Source organism: Copadichromis virginalis, linkage group LG7 (genome assembly GCF_057382275.1).
Source record: "Copadichromis virginalis isolate Kocher_CV1m ecotype Utaka linkage group LG7, C_Virginalis_male_GT1.1, whole genome shotgun sequence".
In the NCBI taxonomy this organism is placed as follows: Eukaryota; Metazoa; Chordata; class Actinopteri; order Cichliformes; family Cichlidae; genus Copadichromis; species Copadichromis virginalis.
Window position 1 is genome coordinate 11,541,097 of NC_140624.1, and position 19,733 is coordinate 11,560,829.

Below are 19,733 nucleotides of genomic sequence, written 5' to 3' on the forward strand. Positions count from 1 at the left end.
CGACACCACTGGCCGAAATGCTGCAGACACATCTCTCCTGACCTCCTCTGTCCATTGCTGCTCACCTGGACCTGTTGTCTTTGGCAACTAAAGAAATACGTCTTTGCTAAGTTATCTGCTATGCGTAGGAACAACACCGCTGCATCCCTCGAGCTGGGTTCTTTTATAACAATTTAATGATTCAGAGATTCATGTTAAGTTGCTTAACAACTAAACAAAACAAAAAGTTTCTCTGAAAATGCTCAGAAAATCAGAGAAATACCAAAGAAAAAATTTGAAGGACCTTTAGAAAGAATGAAGAACTTCGACTCAATGTAACTTCTAAAAATAAAAAGCAAGTCTGGCTTCTTGGAAGCAAAATATAAAGAAATCAGAACTGAATCTTTATTGTCATTACAGCAATGAAATTGAGGTGCAATTCTCTCAGTGCAAAAGAAGAATAAAAAATAAAATAAAGAATATATATATTTATACATCTATAACAACAAACACAGTTGTTTCTGTATTGCACCACTTGCCAGTGTTGATGTAAATGCCAACGTTATAAAGAGAGAAGCGGTGGCTCAAGATTTTTGCACATGACTATAGGAACAAATTCTTTTTTCTGTGGATTTGTGGTTTCTGTTCATCTCATGAAAAAATTACAAAAAGTAGATTTTATGGATTTGAATTATTAGTCAGATTGTTAAAAACACTGTTTAATGGTGTTGTAGACCAAATAATGAATCTATTAATTATTACAAAAACAACAAATTATTAAAAAAAGTAGCTGCAGTTCTAATTCTCAGTGTACAGTTTGAGTCATTTAGTTGAAGTTGCTATTTTTCTCTGAGCTAAGCTGTCTAAACCCAGTCACTTGTTCATTGTCACATTCGGTTTTAGACAACCCCCAAACATGTCTGTGTACGAGCTTTATAAAGGGCATCAGTAACGCTTTTATCTTCTCAGTCACAGCAAGTGCTTTTTTTCTTTGTCTGTCTTATTGACCACCCTGCATCTTTCACAGGTGGACAAGATGTCCTGTGGTATCTCCTACTGCTAAGGTCACAGCTGTCATCGCCTCTTTGCTTTCAATTATGATGATGTCCAGGTCTTGGCAGCTCCACCCAGTATCATATGAACTTTGAGTGAACTGAAGGCTAAACATTACTTTTCAGAGTTTAACCTTTTGGGTTTTTTTGTTTGTTTGTTTTTTATCAGGGGCATGTTGGACATTAGCGTTACTGTCTGTTTTTTGCATTTCTCTGTCAGTCAGCCTCTCAGTGATCTAATGACCTAACAAGCACAGCACAACTGGGAGTAGCAATCACTCCGTGCTTTCCATGAAAGATGTTTAGCTTTGCGCAAACATTTTTTCAGGAGGTATAAACCATCACTGACATGCTACAATAAGGGTTCCAGGACATACAATGCACCTTTTTGTCTTTTGTTTCCCCAGCACTGCTCATTGAATTTTAATGATCTGTGCTACAGGTTTTATATTCAATTGTGTCTTTGTATTTCAGACCTCAAGAGCGTCGGCGCAGAGACCTTTCTGGTACAGCAAACAACACACTGTTTTATGAGGGCGGCAGAGGGAATACCACTCTCGGCGCAGGGGATAACAGTACAGATGGCATTCCTCCTAACGTAGAGTTCCCCTTCACTGAAGACAAGAGCACAACAGAGTATTTAGAGATCCCCAATCTGCGGCCCTTCACCGTCTACCGCATTGATATCCATGCGTGCAACGAGGTGGTGGGGAAGTGCAGCGCTGGAGCTTTCGTCTTCTCCAGGACCAAACCTGCAGGTTAGAAACATAGTAAAAAGCCTGCATTCAACTACCTGTTTTCAGTAATGCTGACAAATATAAAGAGAGTGCATTTCTTTTATTTACCTGAAAAAGTCACAAATATTACTTTTTCCAGTGTTTTTTGGATATCGGGCAAAAAACAGTGGAAAAGGTGTATAATGCTGAAAAACACTTGGTCAAACATCTCACACTTAATTGGGTTAATTGGAAGGAGGTCGGTACCATGAGTGGGTATAAAACAAAGCTGAGCCTTTCGGAAATAAAGGTGGCGAGGGTTAAAATATAAATATAATATAAAAATATAAAATCTCTCAGTTTTCAAATAGATTGAGGATTTAAAATGACTCCAAGTGATTGTGTTGATTTTGTTTTCATTTACACAGCATCCCTGCTGTTTTTGGTAACATAGTGGTGTGGAAAATGGAAAATGAAATGTGCTGGCACCTTTTCTGAAATTAAATATCCTTGTTTATATTAACGTGGTTGTGCCTGTTCCCCCAGTCAAAGCGGATGACATCCCGGGCAAGGTGATTTTTGAGAGGTGTGACAAAATCGAGGGGTGTGTGGTGCTGCACTGGCCAGAGCCCGTTATGCCCAATGGACTCATCTTGATGTATGAGATCAAGTTCCGCCTGGGTAATGAGGTGAGCTGGACTGGGGTAATTATAGCTTATTATCATAGGTCATTTCCTTTTTCAACATTGAAAAGCCTGGAATCCATGACTATCCAAATATTGTAAACAACTGAAAAGGCTCTCAGTGTTTGCTCAGTGAAGGATTCACATGTTTAAAACGTGCACCAGACTCCAATCATGCTCATGCACGCAGGGCTTAAACACTGAGTAAAACCAAAAACAAATGACAAACTCTACACAATAGAAAGCTGATTGGAGGCCATCAAACCTTATTCACCTGAAATAAGAAACAAGAAATCATATTTTTGATTAGATGAGAACATTAACCCGATGGTATGTTTTCTTCCAAGCAGTAACCAGCGTGTGCTTGTTCTCTTCCAGCCTGAGAAGCACAAGTGTGTGTCGCGACAGGATTACCGCCGGTACAAAGGAGCTCGACTAACCAACCTTGGCTCGGGGAACTACTCCGCCCGAGTGCGTGCCACTTCCCCGGCAGGAAACGGCTCCTGGACAGAAAGTGTTTTCTTCTATGTGTCTCCACCTAAACGTAATGAACTTCTCCCTAATTACATGGAATGCAGAGGAATGAAAAATAAATAGGACTTGACACCATCGGTTTTTATCTTCTCTGACAGGTGATGACGGTGTTACGTTGTATGTGGTCATCATAATTCCCATCATTGTGACAATTTTTGTCGCCGGCCTCATCACCATCCTCTTCTATGTGAACAAAAAGAGGCAAGTATCTTTTTGCAGACGCGCTTTTAAAACTGCCTGACAAAAGTTCTTTGATTAAGCTGTTCTGCCTGGCTATGCTCACGAAGCTTAATGATCAGTGTAATGTTAATCAGCGCTAATAGGTGTTGTTTTCATTAACGTTCCCCTGTGGTAAAGAGTAGACTTCCTCTTGAAAATTGCACACAGCATCTGCAATCAGACTTGCCTGCAGGCTAACTGAGTTTGTGTTAACAGGAACAGTGACAGACTGGGGAACGGCGTCCTGTATGCATCAGTCAATCCAGAGTACCTCAGTGCTACTGAGAGTAAGACTGTTGGATATTTGGTCTATTTTTCATTGGGTTTTTTGGGTGGGGTGTTTAAACTCTGATGGTGACCCGCTGTCTCTTGTGCCACACCAGTGTATGTCCCAGATGAGTGGGAGGTAGCGAGGGAGAAGATCACTATGCACAGGGAACTGGGCCAGGGATCCTTCGGCATGGTGTACGAAGGCATCGCAAAGGGAGTAGTGAAGGACGAACCTGAAACGAGAGTGGCCATCAAGACGGTCAATGAGACGGCCAGCATGAGGGAGCGAATTGAGTTTTTGAACGAGGCCTCTGTCATGAAGGAGTTCAACTGTCACCATGTGGTAAGTTGGACGCGTCATCAAATCCTTACCATCTGGCTCATGTGGTTATTAATAATAAACCAGTGTATTGTCATAATGAATCCAGTCACGAGATGAAATTGATCCTCGCAGACGTAGACTCAAGTACGCTGTGGTTGTCTTTATTCCGACAGCTGCAGCATGACTTGCAGTTCAGACTCCAGGATATACTGTATATTCTCACTTCAGTGTGATCACAACATCAGAAACTGCATAACGTGGATGTGTTGTTAAAGCCTTTTTATTAGTCACTGTTTTGTTTTTTTTAAGGATAAAGATCTCTAACAATGCTCCAAGCAACAACAACAACAAAAAAAACACATTTAAATTGCAAATGCAGGATGGAGCTGAACTGTAACCTAGTGTGCTTCTGAGTCAGACAACCTACCTTACTGCCTAGTAATTTATTGCTACTGAATGCACTATGTGGTGGTCTTTAATGTTATCTAGATTTAGTGGAAGCCAAACATTTTATTCTAACAAGAAATCACACAAAACCCAACAGTGAGAAAGTCTAGAGAGACTTTTCCTTTGTGGTTTGCTTTGTGGGAGAATGGTGTTGATCAGTGGAAAATACAAAGTGATTTGAGTCAGGACCACTGTAATAGGTGAATACTCACATGTGCAGTAATTTGGATTTGGTGGCATGGCTCTGTTCTGGGGTATTCTTGGCACGAGTTAGGGTGAACAGCAATATGATCCACCAAAGGTAGGCAGGCAGGTTAAAGGTGCCATAAGAGATTTGTAGAAGTGTAGAAGGGTATCATCAATCTGCTGGATCACAGCTGAACTTGACTTGCCTATTTGAATGAACTCTGTGCTGTTTTTTTTTTTTTTTATAAAAAAAAAACTTTTTTCAGAGCTTAAAGTTTTGAGCATATTTCATATTTTCCTATGTGAACAAAACCTATTTTGAAGTTATATGTAGCATGTATTTTGGACACAGTTTTGTTTTATCAGAGCTGACCCCTCTGCACTGCTGTGATTAATGTAGGTGCGGCTGCTTGGCGTGGTCTCTCAGGGACAGCCAACCTTAGTGATTATGGAGCTGATGACTCGCGGAGATCTCAAGAGCCACCTGCGCTCCCTGCGCAAAGAAGTAAGCAACCTGTCCACGTGTGCACACACACACACCTCTGCTCTCTTTCTTAATTTTTACAATTTCTTCTGCCACCCTTATACATCATCCACGCTACGCTTTGTTTCGCTCAGCTGATTAAAGCAGAAAGGCGTGATATGTCGACTGACTGAATAGTGCTTTTCATGGAGTTTCTCTTCTCACCGCCTCTTGCTCTACCGCAGAACGCCACCAGCCAGGTCTTACCCCCACTCAAAAAGATGATCCAGATGGCTGGAGAAATCGCAGACGGTATGGCGTACCTAAACGCCAACAAATTTGTCCACAGAGATCTGGCAGCGAGGAACTGCATGGTAGCAGAGGACTTCACTGTGAAGATTGGAGGTAAGTCAAGTTAATATATTGCCTTCAGCCTCCCCCGCTCTGCCGGCCTTGACAAAAAACTGTTTGGATTTCAGTGTCGGACCCAAGCACGTTAATGTAGATGGACAGAGGGGAGGGAAGAGGTGAGAGGGATAGATGAGCTCTCTGGAGCTTCCTCTCCCACACATAATGAGTGATACTTAGTGGCTTCCTCAACTTCTGCTTTCATTTTTTTTTCTCCAGATTTTGGCATGACCAGAGATATTTATGAGACGGACTACTACCGAAAAGGAGGAAAGGGCCTGCTGCCTGTCCGCTGGATGTCTCCAGAGTCACTGAAAGATGGCGTGTTTACTACAATGTCTGATGTCTGGTATGGCAGCAAATCACTCTTACATATACACAAGCCTGCATTAGACTAGGGCTGCCACAAATGATTATTTTGATAGTCAAATAGTCACCGATTATTTTTGCAATTAGTCGACTAATCAGATCATGCATCCATTGGATGTACAGCTTATTGCACCAGCAGCATCTGCTCTTATATAACTATCATTAGCTTACAGTTTTAAGTGTTTAAGGTATGTGCTAACTAAAAATAAAGACAAGATGATAGTTTATTAAATTTTAATGAAATTTGCAGATTGTTTCGGTGAAGTTTAATAAACTCCTTGCTATCTAAAATATAACAGGACACCGGAGTATTTTCTCGAGCATCTCACATTTCTGATAATCAGTTGTCTGCTTGATGTTTATTCAGCTGTGTAAAAACTATAACTTTAAGCTCAGCCAAACCGATTTACTCAGGAACAAATAAAATACTAAAAAAAAAGCCAAACAATAACATTTTTAAGTTATCTAAGTCACTTATATATGTTTCACCTGAGTGGGTTTGAAAACGATTTCCGGTGTTCTCACCGGCTCTAGTGAGCCTGTAACCCCGGCTAGCTATCGAGCTAGTGGGTAACAGACGTCTCCGAAAACGTCGGAGCGCTTTTGAAAACATGTTGTGTCTTGATAAACTGAGCCGATATTTGAGGTTTACACAGCTACATTCTCACCTGAAAATATGCTACACGCTTATTTTGTGACCCAGAAAGAATAATAAGAGTAATATTAAAACTAACTAGCTGCTGCCATTGTTGGAAACTGAGCTGGGCTGCGCTATGAATTCTGGGACACAGCTTCTTCTTCTTCTTCTTCGGGGTTTAACGGCAGCTGGCATCCTTGTACATGCAGTGCTGCCATCTTCTGTTTCAGTCCGTTATTACACTCTTAAATCCTGCTACTTATTCCTGCGTCTTTTGGGATCTTACAAAGCTTCAAACGACGCGTCGACTATTAAATCAGTCGTCGACGATTTTGATAGTCGATGTAATCGTGACTAGTCGACTAATTGTGGCAGCCCTACATTAGACATGTATGAACCTCCTTAAATCCAGAAAGATGCTAAGTTTTCCATAACCACCTCAATATTTTTTTTGCCTTTGTCCTTGTGTATACTCTAAAACAGTTCATGCTGTGGCAAAAAACTAGATAATATATTCTTATGATAATTTTCTACTTTAGTTTTTTTTTTTTAAATCATGACTACTGTTTCCAAAAGCATCCAAACCTTTGGTTTTCTGGCTGCCTCTTTGGAAATTCCTGGCAAAAAAGTACAGGCCAGGAGTATTCCTCTTCTTCTTTTTTTTCCATTTACTGACAACTCTATTATTCCACTGTTTCGTAGATTCCCAGCCTACAGCACTGCTACTTTTTTTCCTGTGTTTTACTACTGTTTACTAGAACCCCCTGCATGTTTGTTTCCCCAAATGTCACGGGTTAGTCCCTAAGAGTGGGCTTAAACTGCTCCAGATGTCTTTAAATGAGAGGTTGCCGTGCCAGCACAAACACACCTCCACAATTTGTGTACTATATCCTCCCCTTTGATGTTGTAAAGAAGTTTAGTGTAAGATAACCCTGATGTCATCATGAGTAGGTGACTGTTTGAGATCCTGGTGTGCAGTATTGTAATAGGCCTATTTTATTTATTTTGTTTTTAAGTTAAGCATACCATTTGAAAATTTGGCTAGCCAAAGTAGTACAGTAAACAAATATTGTGGTCATCGCGAGGCAGTCTTGAAGTTAAACTGAAGAAATAGTTCATGCTGAGGTTTTTCCTGCAGTATTGTAATCATGTAAGCTGTGTTACAACATACCGTGCCACACGTCATGAAGTTAAAATAAGAAGCAGGGTAAATGCTCAGTACCAGCTCTCCGACATCCTGCGCTCATTTTGGATTCTAGTGCAGATTATCTGGGGAACTTAAAGTTGCAATATTTAAAATAGCATTCATCTTTTTGGGGAACTTGTGGACAGATATGAGCTAAGGATACATGGCACACTCCAAAAAGAAAAGAAAAAAAATGAAGCCTGAAATAAAGTCAGCAGTGTCAGCTCAGCTTGTGCGCTGTTAGTACTGCGATCGATGGATGGCAGTGAGAGTATTTCAGTCCAACACGGACAGAACAAAAAGTCAGAAACTATCGGTTAGCCTTAGATTAAATTTGGTTCAGACATTCACTGCACCCAGGAGATGAATCCCACTTACTGCTTTACAGCCACTTTCTCTGCCTTTTCATCTTCCTTCATCACGAGATCAGAATTTTCAATCTTCTAATACATTTTTTAATGACTACATTCCAGTAAATCTCACCAACTTAACACAATAAACTAAGGCACAGAGCACGCCAAATCAGATACCTGCCTAGCATCAGCCTGTCACTGTGAGCGTGTTATCATGCTGACATCAGTTTTTTTCCCTCTTCTGTATATTAAAAGGCATTTATTACCTTTTCTGTATCAGTCAGTCAGGCTGTTTGACATTTACTCCCTCTAAAACCATTACTAGAATATTCCTCTCTGTTTAGGTTGGACATTTATGCACATCTCAAGCACAACAGCTCTCAAACAAGCACCATATGTGGCTCTTATTAAAAAAGGAATATATGAAAAATATGATTTGTACTTATTGTTTGTATGCAAACAGTGCAGCTCAATTTTGAGTGGAGGGAGTTTTATTTGCTTTTATTAGATGGTTACCAAGTATTACTGGTGAGGCATTTTCAGGTCACCCTGATAACAATTTAGTCACTAACATAATGGATGTCATTTCTTTCAAATTTAGAGCGATGATGTAGGATAGGCTCTTCAAAGTAAAGTTTATTCCTAAGCAATAGAAGAATATGTGTGCTTGATCGATGGTTAAAATAAACGTTTACTGTGGAAGCCGAAAGAGCATCACATAAAATACCACAATATATTACTTGAATATGTTGCCTAATTTTTCTCGCTGCAGGTCATTTGGTGTCGTGCTGTGGGAAATCGCCACCTTAGCTGAACAGCCTTACCAGGGGATGTCCAATGAACAAGTGCTGCGCTTTGTCATGGAGGGAGGACTCTTGGACAAACCTGACAACTGCCCTGACATGCTGTAAGTCTTTCTTTTTTCAAATCTGTGACCCTGCCCTTAAGAACAATAAAACTAAGTAACATCAGCTTGGATTTATGAAGGATATTTTATCCTCTACAGCCGCAGCCACCCATGTCTTCTGTCCTATTAATATTTTGCCCTGTTTTATTTTAAGTTGTGGCTCTGAGTGTGAAGGATATCGTGTGTATAAGTTAAGGTAGAGCCAGGACGAGGGCCGACATTAACGTCACAGGATAAATGTGGTCCGTTGACGACATAGCTTCAGTGGTCAGCTGGCAGTGAGAACCCTGCTCAGCCTTCAGCGCCGGCCCATAGAAGGGATGCCACAATCAGTGTGTGAAAGATGCCCCTCATTCCTACTACGGAGGGAGGTAGTGCCTGTCTGTCAGCGTGGTGGATGAGAAAGTTATCATTATTTAACTTTAAATTAATCAGTCAATCAATCAAACACTTTGGAAGTTAGAGGGGAAAGAAAAGCCCGAGCACAGCCTGCTCGTCGGCATGCAGCGCTGCATACATGCATTTCGATTCTCCGTCTCTGACCTCAATAAGAAGGCATTCTGCTCTCTCCCCTCCCACTCTCCACGGCTGACCTCACCTTAGAAAGAGTGTGAGTAGCAAAAAAAAAGAAAAAAGAAAAAGAGGATCAAGTGTTGTGCAGACACAAACCTCGCGTTTCTATGGCAGCGTGGCTGTTTTGTCCTGATTACAGGAGTGTGTGGATTGTGTTACAGAGGTGGTGGAGTCGGGGCTTAGCAGCACACATGGAAGTCAGGCCACTGTCGATGGTCGCCTCTGCTGTAGTGACTTAATGGAGATTTCCAGAAGATTGCCCAAGTGCAGTGAAGCCAGAGAGTTCATACAAAGACTGAATAGAAAGATACAGAAGAAGTGGAAGTGGGCAGGTTAACACAAACAGGGATGAGTCATATTTCGAGAGCCTTAAATGTCTCCTACTTGTACTGTTTCCTTTGTTTCTCAGGTAGCTTTGGTCACTGATTGTTATTCTCATGTTTCTGTCTAGAGTTTCCCAGAGATAAAAGTTCTTTTCCTCCTTCAGAATTGGAAAATAAATGTGACTAAATTAAACATCATTATTTTTCTGTGGAATATCACTTACACGCTATTATCCGTCAAGGTTTTGCCACGCCGGGGAGGTTGCACGTGTGAAGTTTTTCAGATCTGGCAGGGATTCCTGTTCAGGTTTATTAAGCATTTAGCATAGATGTTTGGAGACTTTTTTGCACTCACACTTGGCCTGAAATTGCATCTGTTTCTGATTTTTATCAAGCTTTGTTGGCCCATCTCTTCTGTGAATATTTGGCTTTATCCAGGCCAGTGAAGATTTTCTTATAATTCTGACACCGACTATCTCATATTTGCTTGTAACCGTCCGTATACAGTATATCGGACAGTGAAGTCAGAATCGGTTTATTGGCCAAGTACGTTAACACACATGAGCTCTCACTATATTTTAATACCGTGCAGATGGCAAATTCGCAGGATAATACAGATACAGACATACAGCCAAGCAAAGATATCGAATCAGCCAGAGCAAATAAAGAAAAACAGAAACAAAAAAGCAGACCCTAGGCAAACCATCCGAGCCGCCATCTCAGTAACTTAATAGCTGCTGCTCAGCTGTATTTATACAGCACATTTGGTGCACTCAAATTTGAATGTGAAGTGATTCGGGGGGGAAAAAAAAAAACAAAAACAAAAAAACACAGCTAAAGAACAAGTGGAGTTTTAATGCAGTGCAAGTAAATCTCATGTAATCTGTTTTGTGTTGCTCACAGGTCCAATGTTAGTCAGTTTAGCCAAAGCATGTGGCCTGTGGGTCACGATTGGCAGGATGCTGACAAGAAGTCAGGATTTACAGTGTTTGTTTTCTAAATTTGCATCAAGAAGCCTCGTGCGAGACGGTGTCGGAAGTTTGCAGCAGACGGGTTACTCTGGTGCATCGGCCTTACTTCCAAGCGCCGTGCGCCTTTTTCACGGGAGGTCCTTGCTTGCCCGAGCTCGGACATCTGAACGTCAACTTTGAGACATTTCCTGCACATGTGCAAAACAAGTCTGAGCCGCCCCCTGCTGCTTCAGAGCATGAAGCGAGGCACGTGCTTAAGAAAGCTTTACCCATAATTCCTCTGGCGCGGAGAGGAGCTGGCACCCAGCTGCAGAGGTTATTCTAGATGGCAAAGAGACCACTAGGAAAAACAAGACAGAGGGAACAGCAAGAACGGAGCAGCGATGGCCAAGGTGTTTATGTCAGCGGGCCTTAGAGAGTATTCTGAGCTTGTTTGTGTATAATTGGAGCTGTGGTGTGCGGTCCAGCACCACACAAAACTGTAATAATTCTCCCGTTTATGATGTTGTTTTGACATTCCCAAAGCTCGGTTGCTGGCCTGGCACAGTAACCTTAAGTATGATTTACTGTTCTGCTGAGTGCATGCTACATTTCTGATCTTACTGTATTTGTTGTTAAAAAGAAAAAACAAACGGAACCCCCAAAATAGAAGAAAAAAAAAAAAAACGGCAAATTTCAAAACAATTGAACTGGCATAAAAATAGTTTGTGGATTTACTTACTATATTATTGCCACTGAAAGCCTTGTAGCTTGCAGCAACTTTGGAACGCGCGCACATATATTTAGTCTTTTGGCCACAGTCTTACAGGGTTTTAATTATATAATTTTACGGGACAGTACTTAAAGAGAAGGCATGCTCACCAAGATTACCTGCCAACAAACCTGCTTCGAATTAATGAGCAGCTACAAGTGGTAAGGACGGGTATTTACAATAACTACATCCTTTTTTCCCCTCTTTTTTTTTAAAGAAAAAACTGAAGCATAAAATCTAGTGTAGCACACTTTACCAACGCTGATATTACAGTCTCTGTTCTTTCTTCATGATCAGTGTTATGAACTGAGATGTAGTGCCAAAAAGCCCTAAAGGGGCCTTCAGTTTCTCCTGCCACCTGCTGGACAGAAACAAGACTTACAGGGCCACATGCTGTTTTCATCCCTCCTGTCCTTACCGGTTGTAAAGTTTGCTGATATGTTGCAGTTTAAGAAGTTTCTGTTTGTCAGTTCAAGCTGGTGTGTGAGAAATGTTTACACAGAAATGACAAAAATGATGATTTTGTCATTTATCTTTCAGGTTTGAACTGATGCGAATGTGCTGGCAGTATAACCCTAAGATGCGTCCGTCCTTCTTGGAGATCATCAGCAGCATCAAAGACGAACTGGATCCTCCCTTCAGGGAAGTGAGCTTCTTCTACAGCGAGGAGAACAAGCCGCCGGACACAGAGGAGCTGGACATGGAGGTAGAAAACATGGAGAACATTCCACTGGACCCTTCATCCGTGAGGCAGCCGTCGACTGCTGTCATTTCCTCGTCTGGGTGTGCAGGAGGCATGTCTCCTCCTTCTACGCATCAGTTATCCCCCATGCAAGGCCCGAGTACGCCATTACTGGGACCTGTTTCTAACTCTCCTCCCGGCCCACTTGCTTCAGCCTTGGCGTCTCCAGGACTAGCCTTGGACAAGCACTCAGGACATGCTTCGGCCAACGGGCCTGTCGTGGTGCTGCGGCCCAGTTTTGATGAGCTACAACCCTATGCACACATGAACGGGGTCAGAAAGAACGAACGGGCGCTACCACTGCCCCAGTCATCAGCCTGCTGATATCAGACCAGCCCTCTCCTCCTTCCCCTTTTACACAGGGTATCACAGACCTCTCATCTGTCTCTTAAGGAGGGATGGATGAGGTAAGAAATTGCTTTCTTCTACTGTTTGCCAGTAGATGGTCTCTCCACTCTTAAGGTCAAACATAAACTCGGAAGAAATGGAAAACAAGATAGCACAGAGCAATTGGTGGCTCAAGCTCAACACTGGGAAACTCCATCCTGCGCAGCCTGTATCTGAGTCTTTGTTATGTAAGAGTCCTTAAAGAAGGAAAACGATACAGGCATGTATCCTGACTTACAGATTTACACATGAACTTTAAGAAAATCTTCTTCTTTTTTTAAAGCATATCTGCCAGCAAAACCAACAGAAGAGCACTTTTTCCTCACGATTTCAGAGGTGATGTGATGGATATTCAAGTGTGTATTTATACACATAATACATAATACAGCATAGCTCCATTTCTAAAATTACTTTCCATCAAAATGACTGTATTCACATGAGCAGACTGCCTCATGTTGCGTGAGGATTAGAAAGGTTCCAACTTTTCTGATCCTCTAAGATCTTTTTTTTTTCATTTTATTTTACTGTTGATGTTTCTATGGGATTTTGTCCTGTGTAGGTCAGAATGGTAGAGGAAGATCTATTTTCTGCCAGACTATTGCCAAATCATGCTTTCTCTTCAGTTTCCTAAAAGGTGTCCCTTCTTACTGACGATTGTGGTTCAGAGTTGTCTGTGTGAAAGATAATGCCAAGATTGCCTGGCTGTTTTCAGTCTTCATGTTTATCTGTCACTGCTCCTGGAGCAGCTGTGTGTAGGAGTTTGCTGCCTTCACCATTGGTTATCACTTATTTTCTATGTTTAACGCAGATTTTACTGGTTCCATCTCAAAACTGAGGACTGGCTGACTTGTTCTCAGCCCATGTAATAATTTTTCTCTTTTTCTGTGTGCACACCAATCACATGGCGGCACAGTGGTATAGTGGTAAGAGCTGTCGCCTCACAAAGTAGAAGGTTCTGTGTTCAAACGCTGGCTGCAGACACTGTGTGGAGTTGACATGTTTTCCCTGTGCCTCTGTGGGTTCTCTCCAGGTACTCTGGCTTCTTCCCACAGTCCAAAGACGTGCATGTTAGGTCAATTGGTGTTTCTAAATTGGCCACGGATGTCTGCTACAGCCTGCATCCATGGCTATTTAAAATGTGACTGAGTGGTCAGCAAGACTAATAAAGCACTAAATATGTGAGAGCATTACAAACACCTGACAGATTTTCAGAAAAAGAGAAAAGCCGTGGTGCTGATTGGCTAATCAAAAGTTTGCTTGCCCACCTACATGCCCTTCATTACTTTCATCTTTCAAACATCTGAGGGAAGAAGGCATGTGATTGAAGCACAGCCAACTCTGAGTCACAGCCTCTGTCTTTGTTTAATTTATTTAAAAAAAGAAAAAAGAAAAAAAAAAAAGACTGAAAACATCAAAGCATCAGAAGGTCGCACTTCAAATGAGCAAATCACTGAACTTTATACTTTACGAATACAACTCTGGCTCCACTTTGACTTCTTCTAACCTTTTTTTTCTGAGATTTTCAATTGTGCATTTCACAGTGGGAGGTGAACATGGTTCGCCGGCACTGCTGTACCGAATACAACGCAAGAGACAGAAAATGAGGTGATTTTAGTAGCCTAGAGACAGCTTTCAAGTCACAGGTGGTCTCTTTTTAGAACAGTCAATAGTTTATCTACATTTCAAACACATATAAAGGTCTTACAGTTGTATTTTTGACTGCAGGATCGTTTTTATACACTCATTGGTTTTTGTCACTTTTTTAAAACCTTTTTACGGTTAAAAAATGTTTGCCTCTATGTCTGTACAGAACAAAGCTGCTATTTTATTCTTTTCCTCTTTTGGATGAGATATATATATACATATATATATAGATATATATATATATATATATATATATATATATATATATATATATATATATATATATATGTATATATATATATATCATCCAATATATATATAAAGAAATCCTTCAGGTTTGGTATTTTATGGTCTCCACAACAGTCCATTTCTAATACCCTTAAACTGTTCAGAAAATATCCAATTTAAATCACAAAACGTGACCCCCGAAAGGTTTTCTGCAACACTACATTTTGTTAATTGCCTTTTCTTTTTATGAAATGTTTCTTTCTCTATTTCTGGATGTCTATATTATTATTATTATTATTAATGTTATTATTATTTAGAACGGACACCTTGGCTCAGTCTGTGAGCAGAGCGTGTACTTTCTGCATCCCTTTTTTTGTACTTTATTGTCTAGCACTGCGCCTGGCATTGGCCACTAGGTGCGACTCGATCTCAGGTCAAAGTTAAGGCTTTGCTTTCTCCACACATTCTCACAACATCATCCTGTACTTGCTTCACCATTTCCTCCTCCTTTCCTGCTCCTGATCATCATGACCCCCCCCCCCCCCCTTCTGAAGTCAGGATAAGTTCCAGTATACGAGATATTTACCAGATCTGGTATTTTAACCCATCCACGTCCTGCCTCGTTTTTTTCCGATTAGATAGGGCTAAATTAAGTTGTCTCGTTTGCCTTAATATATGCCAACCATCTTTTAACCGTTTCACTTCTACTCCCTCCTCTAGCTCAGTGTTCCCTCTGCTGATTTCCTTTCTTCAGACTTATTGTTTAATCTTCACGACGACTGCTTCTTAAAACCAAATAAAGGATGGGTTAAAATCCAGGGAAGGGAACGCATTTCAATGTCACGAATGGCTGAATACTGAAAGTGTTTTGAAGGATTTCTGCTCATGTTACCTGGTGATTCCCCTTCCCCTTCTTTTATTTTATTTTTTTCTGTAGAAATGTTATTTATTTCTTCTTCTTTTTTTTTCTTCCTTTTGTGATATCAGTTTAAATCACTGTATAAATGCCCCATGATTCAGTATAAAGTTGGATTTTTTTGTATGCATTTTCTTTGGTGTCATGACTGGGGGACTTAAAACCTTTTCTTTTTTTCCCCCCTTTAAGTATATCTACCTCACTCTTTTTAAATATATGTATGCGTATGGAAAACAAATACATCTCACTCTTTCTCGTTTTTTTTTTAAACCCCCACAGGGATCTAGATAAACCTCACGAAGCGGACTAACACAGGAGATGGAATGGAAGTGTTGTTAAGTTACCCCGGCCATTTCTGGCCCAGCGGGTTAAAGCTTTTAGAAAAAAAAAGGCCCGCGCGTTTGCTCAAATTGAACAGCAGCCGTTAGTACGGTGTAGTTTTGCTCTCAGTGTTAAATGTAAATGAGTATTTATGTGAGGACATCGATCTACACTGTATTTTAACCGAGGCAGGTGCAGTACGTGATAAGACAGGAGGCCAGGGCTCAACACCACACATTCCATCTCCAAACATAAATGTCACAACCTCAAATCCTCAAAAGACAAAAACTTTTAATTTTTCCTCTTCTAAAATGCTTTTATATAAAAGTCTAAAATAAAAAATGTATATACATACATATATATATAGATAGATATAAAACGGGAAATATTTAAAAAGGGAAACTTTTTCATCACCTCCAATAAAACAATTTGACCTGCAGCCTGTGATGCTGCGAGCATACGGTGCAACTCCACCTCTCACTTTATTCCAAGCAAACAGATGGCATTCACTTTTTCAGAACAACAACAACAAAAACTAGATAGTTGTGAACTTTCCATAATATGGGGAAAGCAGCCTCCTACGTATTTCTAACTTCTGTAGGAACCCCTAAATCAATGATTTCCACGTTGGAATCACAAGAGCAGTAAAACAGTGTCATTTTCTACCCTTATAAACTCTTCGTGGTTATGTGAATGTCATCATCCCCCTTCCCCTTCCTTCCCAGTCTGAATGCCAAGACATTCTGACCCCAGCGTTCATTTCCACTCTCGTTATCCGTGCCACTCCCTCACTGTCCGTTCAGTTGTTTTGCTCTATCAAAAGTCAAGTCTGCAACCCCCGTTTTTTTTGTCTGGCCCGTTGTAACTGATACTTACAGTAATGCTGCTGGTTCAGTCACCTCAGTAGATCTTATTTTGTCACCACAAAATAGGAGGGAAAAAAAAGAGAGAGAACAAGCGTGAAAAGGTGGCAAAGTAGCTTTTACATCTCAAAGCGTCTCATTAAAAAACAAAAACAAAAGAAACCTCAGTGCTACTTTTTAACTCGCAGTGGCTACTTGGCGAGCGTTAACTCAGTGCAAGGGCTGATGGGCTGGGAACATTAGATAATTTGCATTTATATGAATACCCAAAAGCAATAAGAAAAGAAAATGGGATCACAGATAGGCAACCAGGTAACTTCTAATGTGAAATTTGGGTGCTCAATTAAAGTTCTTGGTAAATAAAAAAAATAGATAAAACTGTCTGATTGCTGTTTAATATCACAACGGTTTAAAAATCACCACTGACAAGCAAACAGCTTAGGTAGTTACTTAACATATCTATGCATTTCTGTTTTTGTTTTTTTGCTGTATTATGGTATATGTCAACTTTCCAGTTCTGAGAGTATCTGTTCTGAGGTGAATAGCTGTTGAATAACTAGTTACCATTAGATCACGAACCTGTCAAAGCTTACAACATTTACAATGAACTCGTGGACATGTATAGGACAGGGATGTTGCGTAGATTTACGGGTAGTCACGGTGAAGAGTAATCATGGTTAGAAAAAGACGATAGTTTACAGCTTCACGCGATACTTTTTTTTTTTGCGTTACCTTAGGCTTAAACAGCATAAATATACACTACAGTTTAGTCGTCTGTCAACATTTCAATTCTTCAGAATGTTCTTCATGCAAATGTCAGGTTTATGGAGAATGCATCAGTGCATTTAAACTGCAATAATAAGTTTGAGGTTCATCATCATCCTGCGCCTCTGTTTTTAATGATTTGCATTTCTGTACCTTCTGAGGGGCCTTGGTCTACTACTACTATTATTTTATTATGATGCTTTCACAAAATCTGTGTGTTCATTAGATTGGGGAAAGAAATAATCAAAACGAAAAATCACTAGACTGTCTTCTTTCAAGCTCTATATCTGAGGCCTCAAAGTTTTTCACACCTATAGCTGAGATGGTGTATTTTTTAAAACACCTTCTCTGAATATGTATCTGAGAATTTCTTGTATTTTCTTTCTCTTTTTTTTTTTTGCTGAAATTTTGAATAAATAAATGAATGAGAACTACGAATGCCTGCTATATTTAATTTTCCATTCACACCAATCAGTGGGTATCTGCTATGGATCACGATCTACCTCATTGACACAAAAGGGGGATCTCTTGTTTTTGAATGCTCCTCCAGCTGTTCCAGGATCTTCTGAATGAGGGCTTGCAGCAGAGGCACCAGTCTGTCAGCTGAGGCCAAGGTACCAGATGTGGGTATATGGATGAGGGCTGCTCTCCCCTGACCATGATACAGTGAGCAGTAATATGCAAAATCGCACAGGTACCTAAAAAGAAGAAATCAGCCATTATCTCATATTCAAGAGTGACTCTTGATCGTGCTGGAACACTTCGTTAGCTTCATAGCATAATTGCCTAAGTCATTTGACTAAGTCAATGACTTAGGCACTTATGCTATGAAGCTAACGACTTGCCTACCTGCCAGCATCTCTTGAATAAACTACATTCATCCCTGCTTGTCTGAAGTGCTTTGAGACTGCCCTCATGTTAATGACTGACTCCAGCTTCTGTGCCCCCCCTTCGACGCAGCAGCGAGTCTCTGGACAGTAGCCGCAGACATCTCGGTCTCTGTAGCCAGTGTTCTTCCCCGTTTGCTCCAAAATCACCACACTGGAGCCTCTGGCCAAACCCAGATGTACAGCAAACTGAAGTAAATGCACACAAACACAAGAGTGAGTTATTCACCTTGTGGTGGGATTTCTTTATTATTTATTTTTCATATTTGGAAGAAGCACAATAAACATTTTGGAAATCTATTGACAGAATTAAGTTTTAAACTAATAAGGTGATCAGTCTACAAGTCACATTTCGCTTTATTTTTACCTTTGGGTTAAGAGTGTGCCAGAGCTCACCAATAACTTTCTGGGTTTTCAAGTAACTCACTGGTAACTCCCTCACATGGACGTCAACATTCTCCCCCAGTCCGATCAGTTTCAACCCCTGCAATCATTTTTCAAATGAGTTATTTTCAGACTCAGTCAGCCGGTGGCGTTGATCGTTATTACCTTGGCGGCTTCCCAGCTGGTGTTGGTCAAGAACTGTCGAAAAGGTCCAAAACCTTAAAAGTAAATCGAATTTGCCAATTCAAAATAAAAGTCGGTCCGGTGCGATTATGGAGGACATGAACATTTACAGTTTACCTGTAACGACCACAGTTTCGCTTTTATTCATAGCCGAACCGAGATTGCAGCGCCTGTAACGGCAGTTCAGGGATTTCATGCAAGGATACTAAAACGTAGATAGATTTTCTTTAGCTTTCGCTATTCGTTTACTGTCCGCTTGGGGGCGCTCATCTCTGATAAATGTGATGCCCCTGTGAGGGTGATGCATTCAGGTGTCTCAGGAAAGTTATGCCATCCACAAATCATATTGAACTTAAAACAGCGAGACAGACTAGCATTTGTACTCTCAATAACACTTGCAGGCAATTTAGAATCACCAAAAGTCACCAACCCCACTAAGTGCATGTCTTTGGACTATGGGAGGAATCTGAAGAGAACATGAACAAGACCTTCTTGCTGTGAGGAAACAGAGCTACCCACTGCGCCACTGTGTGTACGTTGTATTTATCCATATTAACTACTTTCTTGCACAATCTCAGTTTACCTTTTACTTTCCTTCAACTTAACCTTAAATCGCTGTTGGATATATTTAAAGTTCTTGCACTCTCACAGAATCAAGCCATCACTATGTTCTGCCTCTGGCACATTTACTTTAACTTGTGTTTATTTATTGTAGGATGTTCTATTTTTAAATATTTACCCTGGTGCTGTAACACAATAACTTCCCATGCAGGGTGAAGAATCTATCGGTCTATTATGGCAAGTAAACAACAAAGGCAAGCACTTCATTGAAAGAGTAAATCTTCTGAATTAAAAAGTATTAGGGTAAAAAAGATTCAATTAAAATTAAAAAAGCAAAATGAAAAAGCAAATTTACCAAATCTGCAAACTAGACGCTTACGACATCAGTGGGAATATATTTTAAGTGTAACACACATTCTAAATAATATATATTTATACATTCTAATATGGAGCTATATTATAGCTGCAGTTAAATGTAGACTGGCTTTTACATGTGGGAGAAA

General features: G+C 40.5%; 2 protein-coding genes across 4 annotated transcripts in view; one reads left to right on the plus strand and one right to left on the minus strand.

The window, feature by feature from the left end:
* igf1ra (insulin-like growth factor 1a receptor) overlaps window positions 1-13,844 on the plus strand; it is a 72,719-nt gene extending 58,875 nt beyond the window's left edge. Inside the window, exons 11-21 of the mRNA XM_085461733.1 lie at window positions 1,506-1,789; window positions 2,294-2,436; window positions 2,809-2,974; window positions 3,063-3,165; window positions 3,400-3,470; window positions 3,567-3,796; window positions 4,809-4,913; window positions 5,117-5,276; window positions 5,499-5,628; window positions 8,597-8,731; window positions 11,890-13,844. Coding sequence (XP_085317859.1) covers window positions 1,506-1,789; window positions 2,294-2,436; window positions 2,809-2,974; window positions 3,063-3,165; window positions 3,400-3,470; window positions 3,567-3,796; window positions 4,809-4,913; window positions 5,117-5,276; window positions 5,499-5,628; window positions 8,597-8,731; window positions 11,890-12,415 — 2,053 coding nt within the window. The 3' untranslated portion in view covers window positions 12,416-13,844. The remainder of the gene's footprint in view (window positions 1-1,505; window positions 1,790-2,293; window positions 2,437-2,808; window positions 2,975-3,062; window positions 3,166-3,399; window positions 3,471-3,566; window positions 3,797-4,808; window positions 4,914-5,116; window positions 5,277-5,498; window positions 5,629-8,596; window positions 8,732-11,889) is intronic.
* pgpep1l (pyroglutamyl-peptidase I like) lies at window positions 1,726-19,068 on the minus strand. 3 transcript variants are annotated; one of them, XR_014921179.1, is made up of 8 exons: window positions 18,787-19,068; window positions 18,652-18,704; window positions 18,470-18,586; window positions 18,065-18,291; window positions 17,719-17,913; window positions 16,464-16,496; window positions 9,401-9,599; window positions 1,726-1,783 (listed from the first exon to the last, which is right to left on the minus strand). XR_014921179.1 is itself a non-coding variant. In XM_085461731.1 (7 exons), exons 1-7 carry the CDS (start codon window positions 18,863-18,865, stop codon window positions 9,503-9,505), a joined length of 801 nt encoding a protein of 266 aa, XP_085317857.1. In that variant the 5' UTR covers window positions 18,866-19,068; the 3' UTR covers window positions 9,354-9,502. The 3 variants fall into 3 exon arrangements, 2 of the variants coding, with proteins under 2 accessions (XP_085317857.1, XP_085317858.1); XM_085461731.1 differs by lacking the exon at window positions 1,726-1,783 and having other exon boundaries at window positions 9,354-9,599; XM_085461732.1 differs by lacking the exons at window positions 1,726-1,783; window positions 9,401-9,599 and having other exon boundaries at window positions 16,008-16,496; window positions 18,787-19,035.
* Between the last annotated feature and the right edge of the window lie 665 nt (window positions 19,069-19,733).

Excerpts from the sequence above, each read along its gene's own strand:
- pgpep1l (XM_085461731.1), bottom strand. The coding sequence starts at position 18,865 with ATGAAATCCCTGAACTGCCGTTACAGGCGCTGCAATCTCGGTTCGGCT. Across the intron at positions 18,587-18,651 it reads CCAGCTGGGAAGCCGCCAAG|GGGTTGAAACTGATCGGACT; the intron begins GTAATAACGATC and ends AAATGATTGCAG. Across the intron at positions 9,600-16,463 it reads ACTGAACCAGCAGCATTACT|TCTTTGTATGAACTCTCTGG; the intron begins GTAAGTATCAGT and ends CTTTCTATTCAG.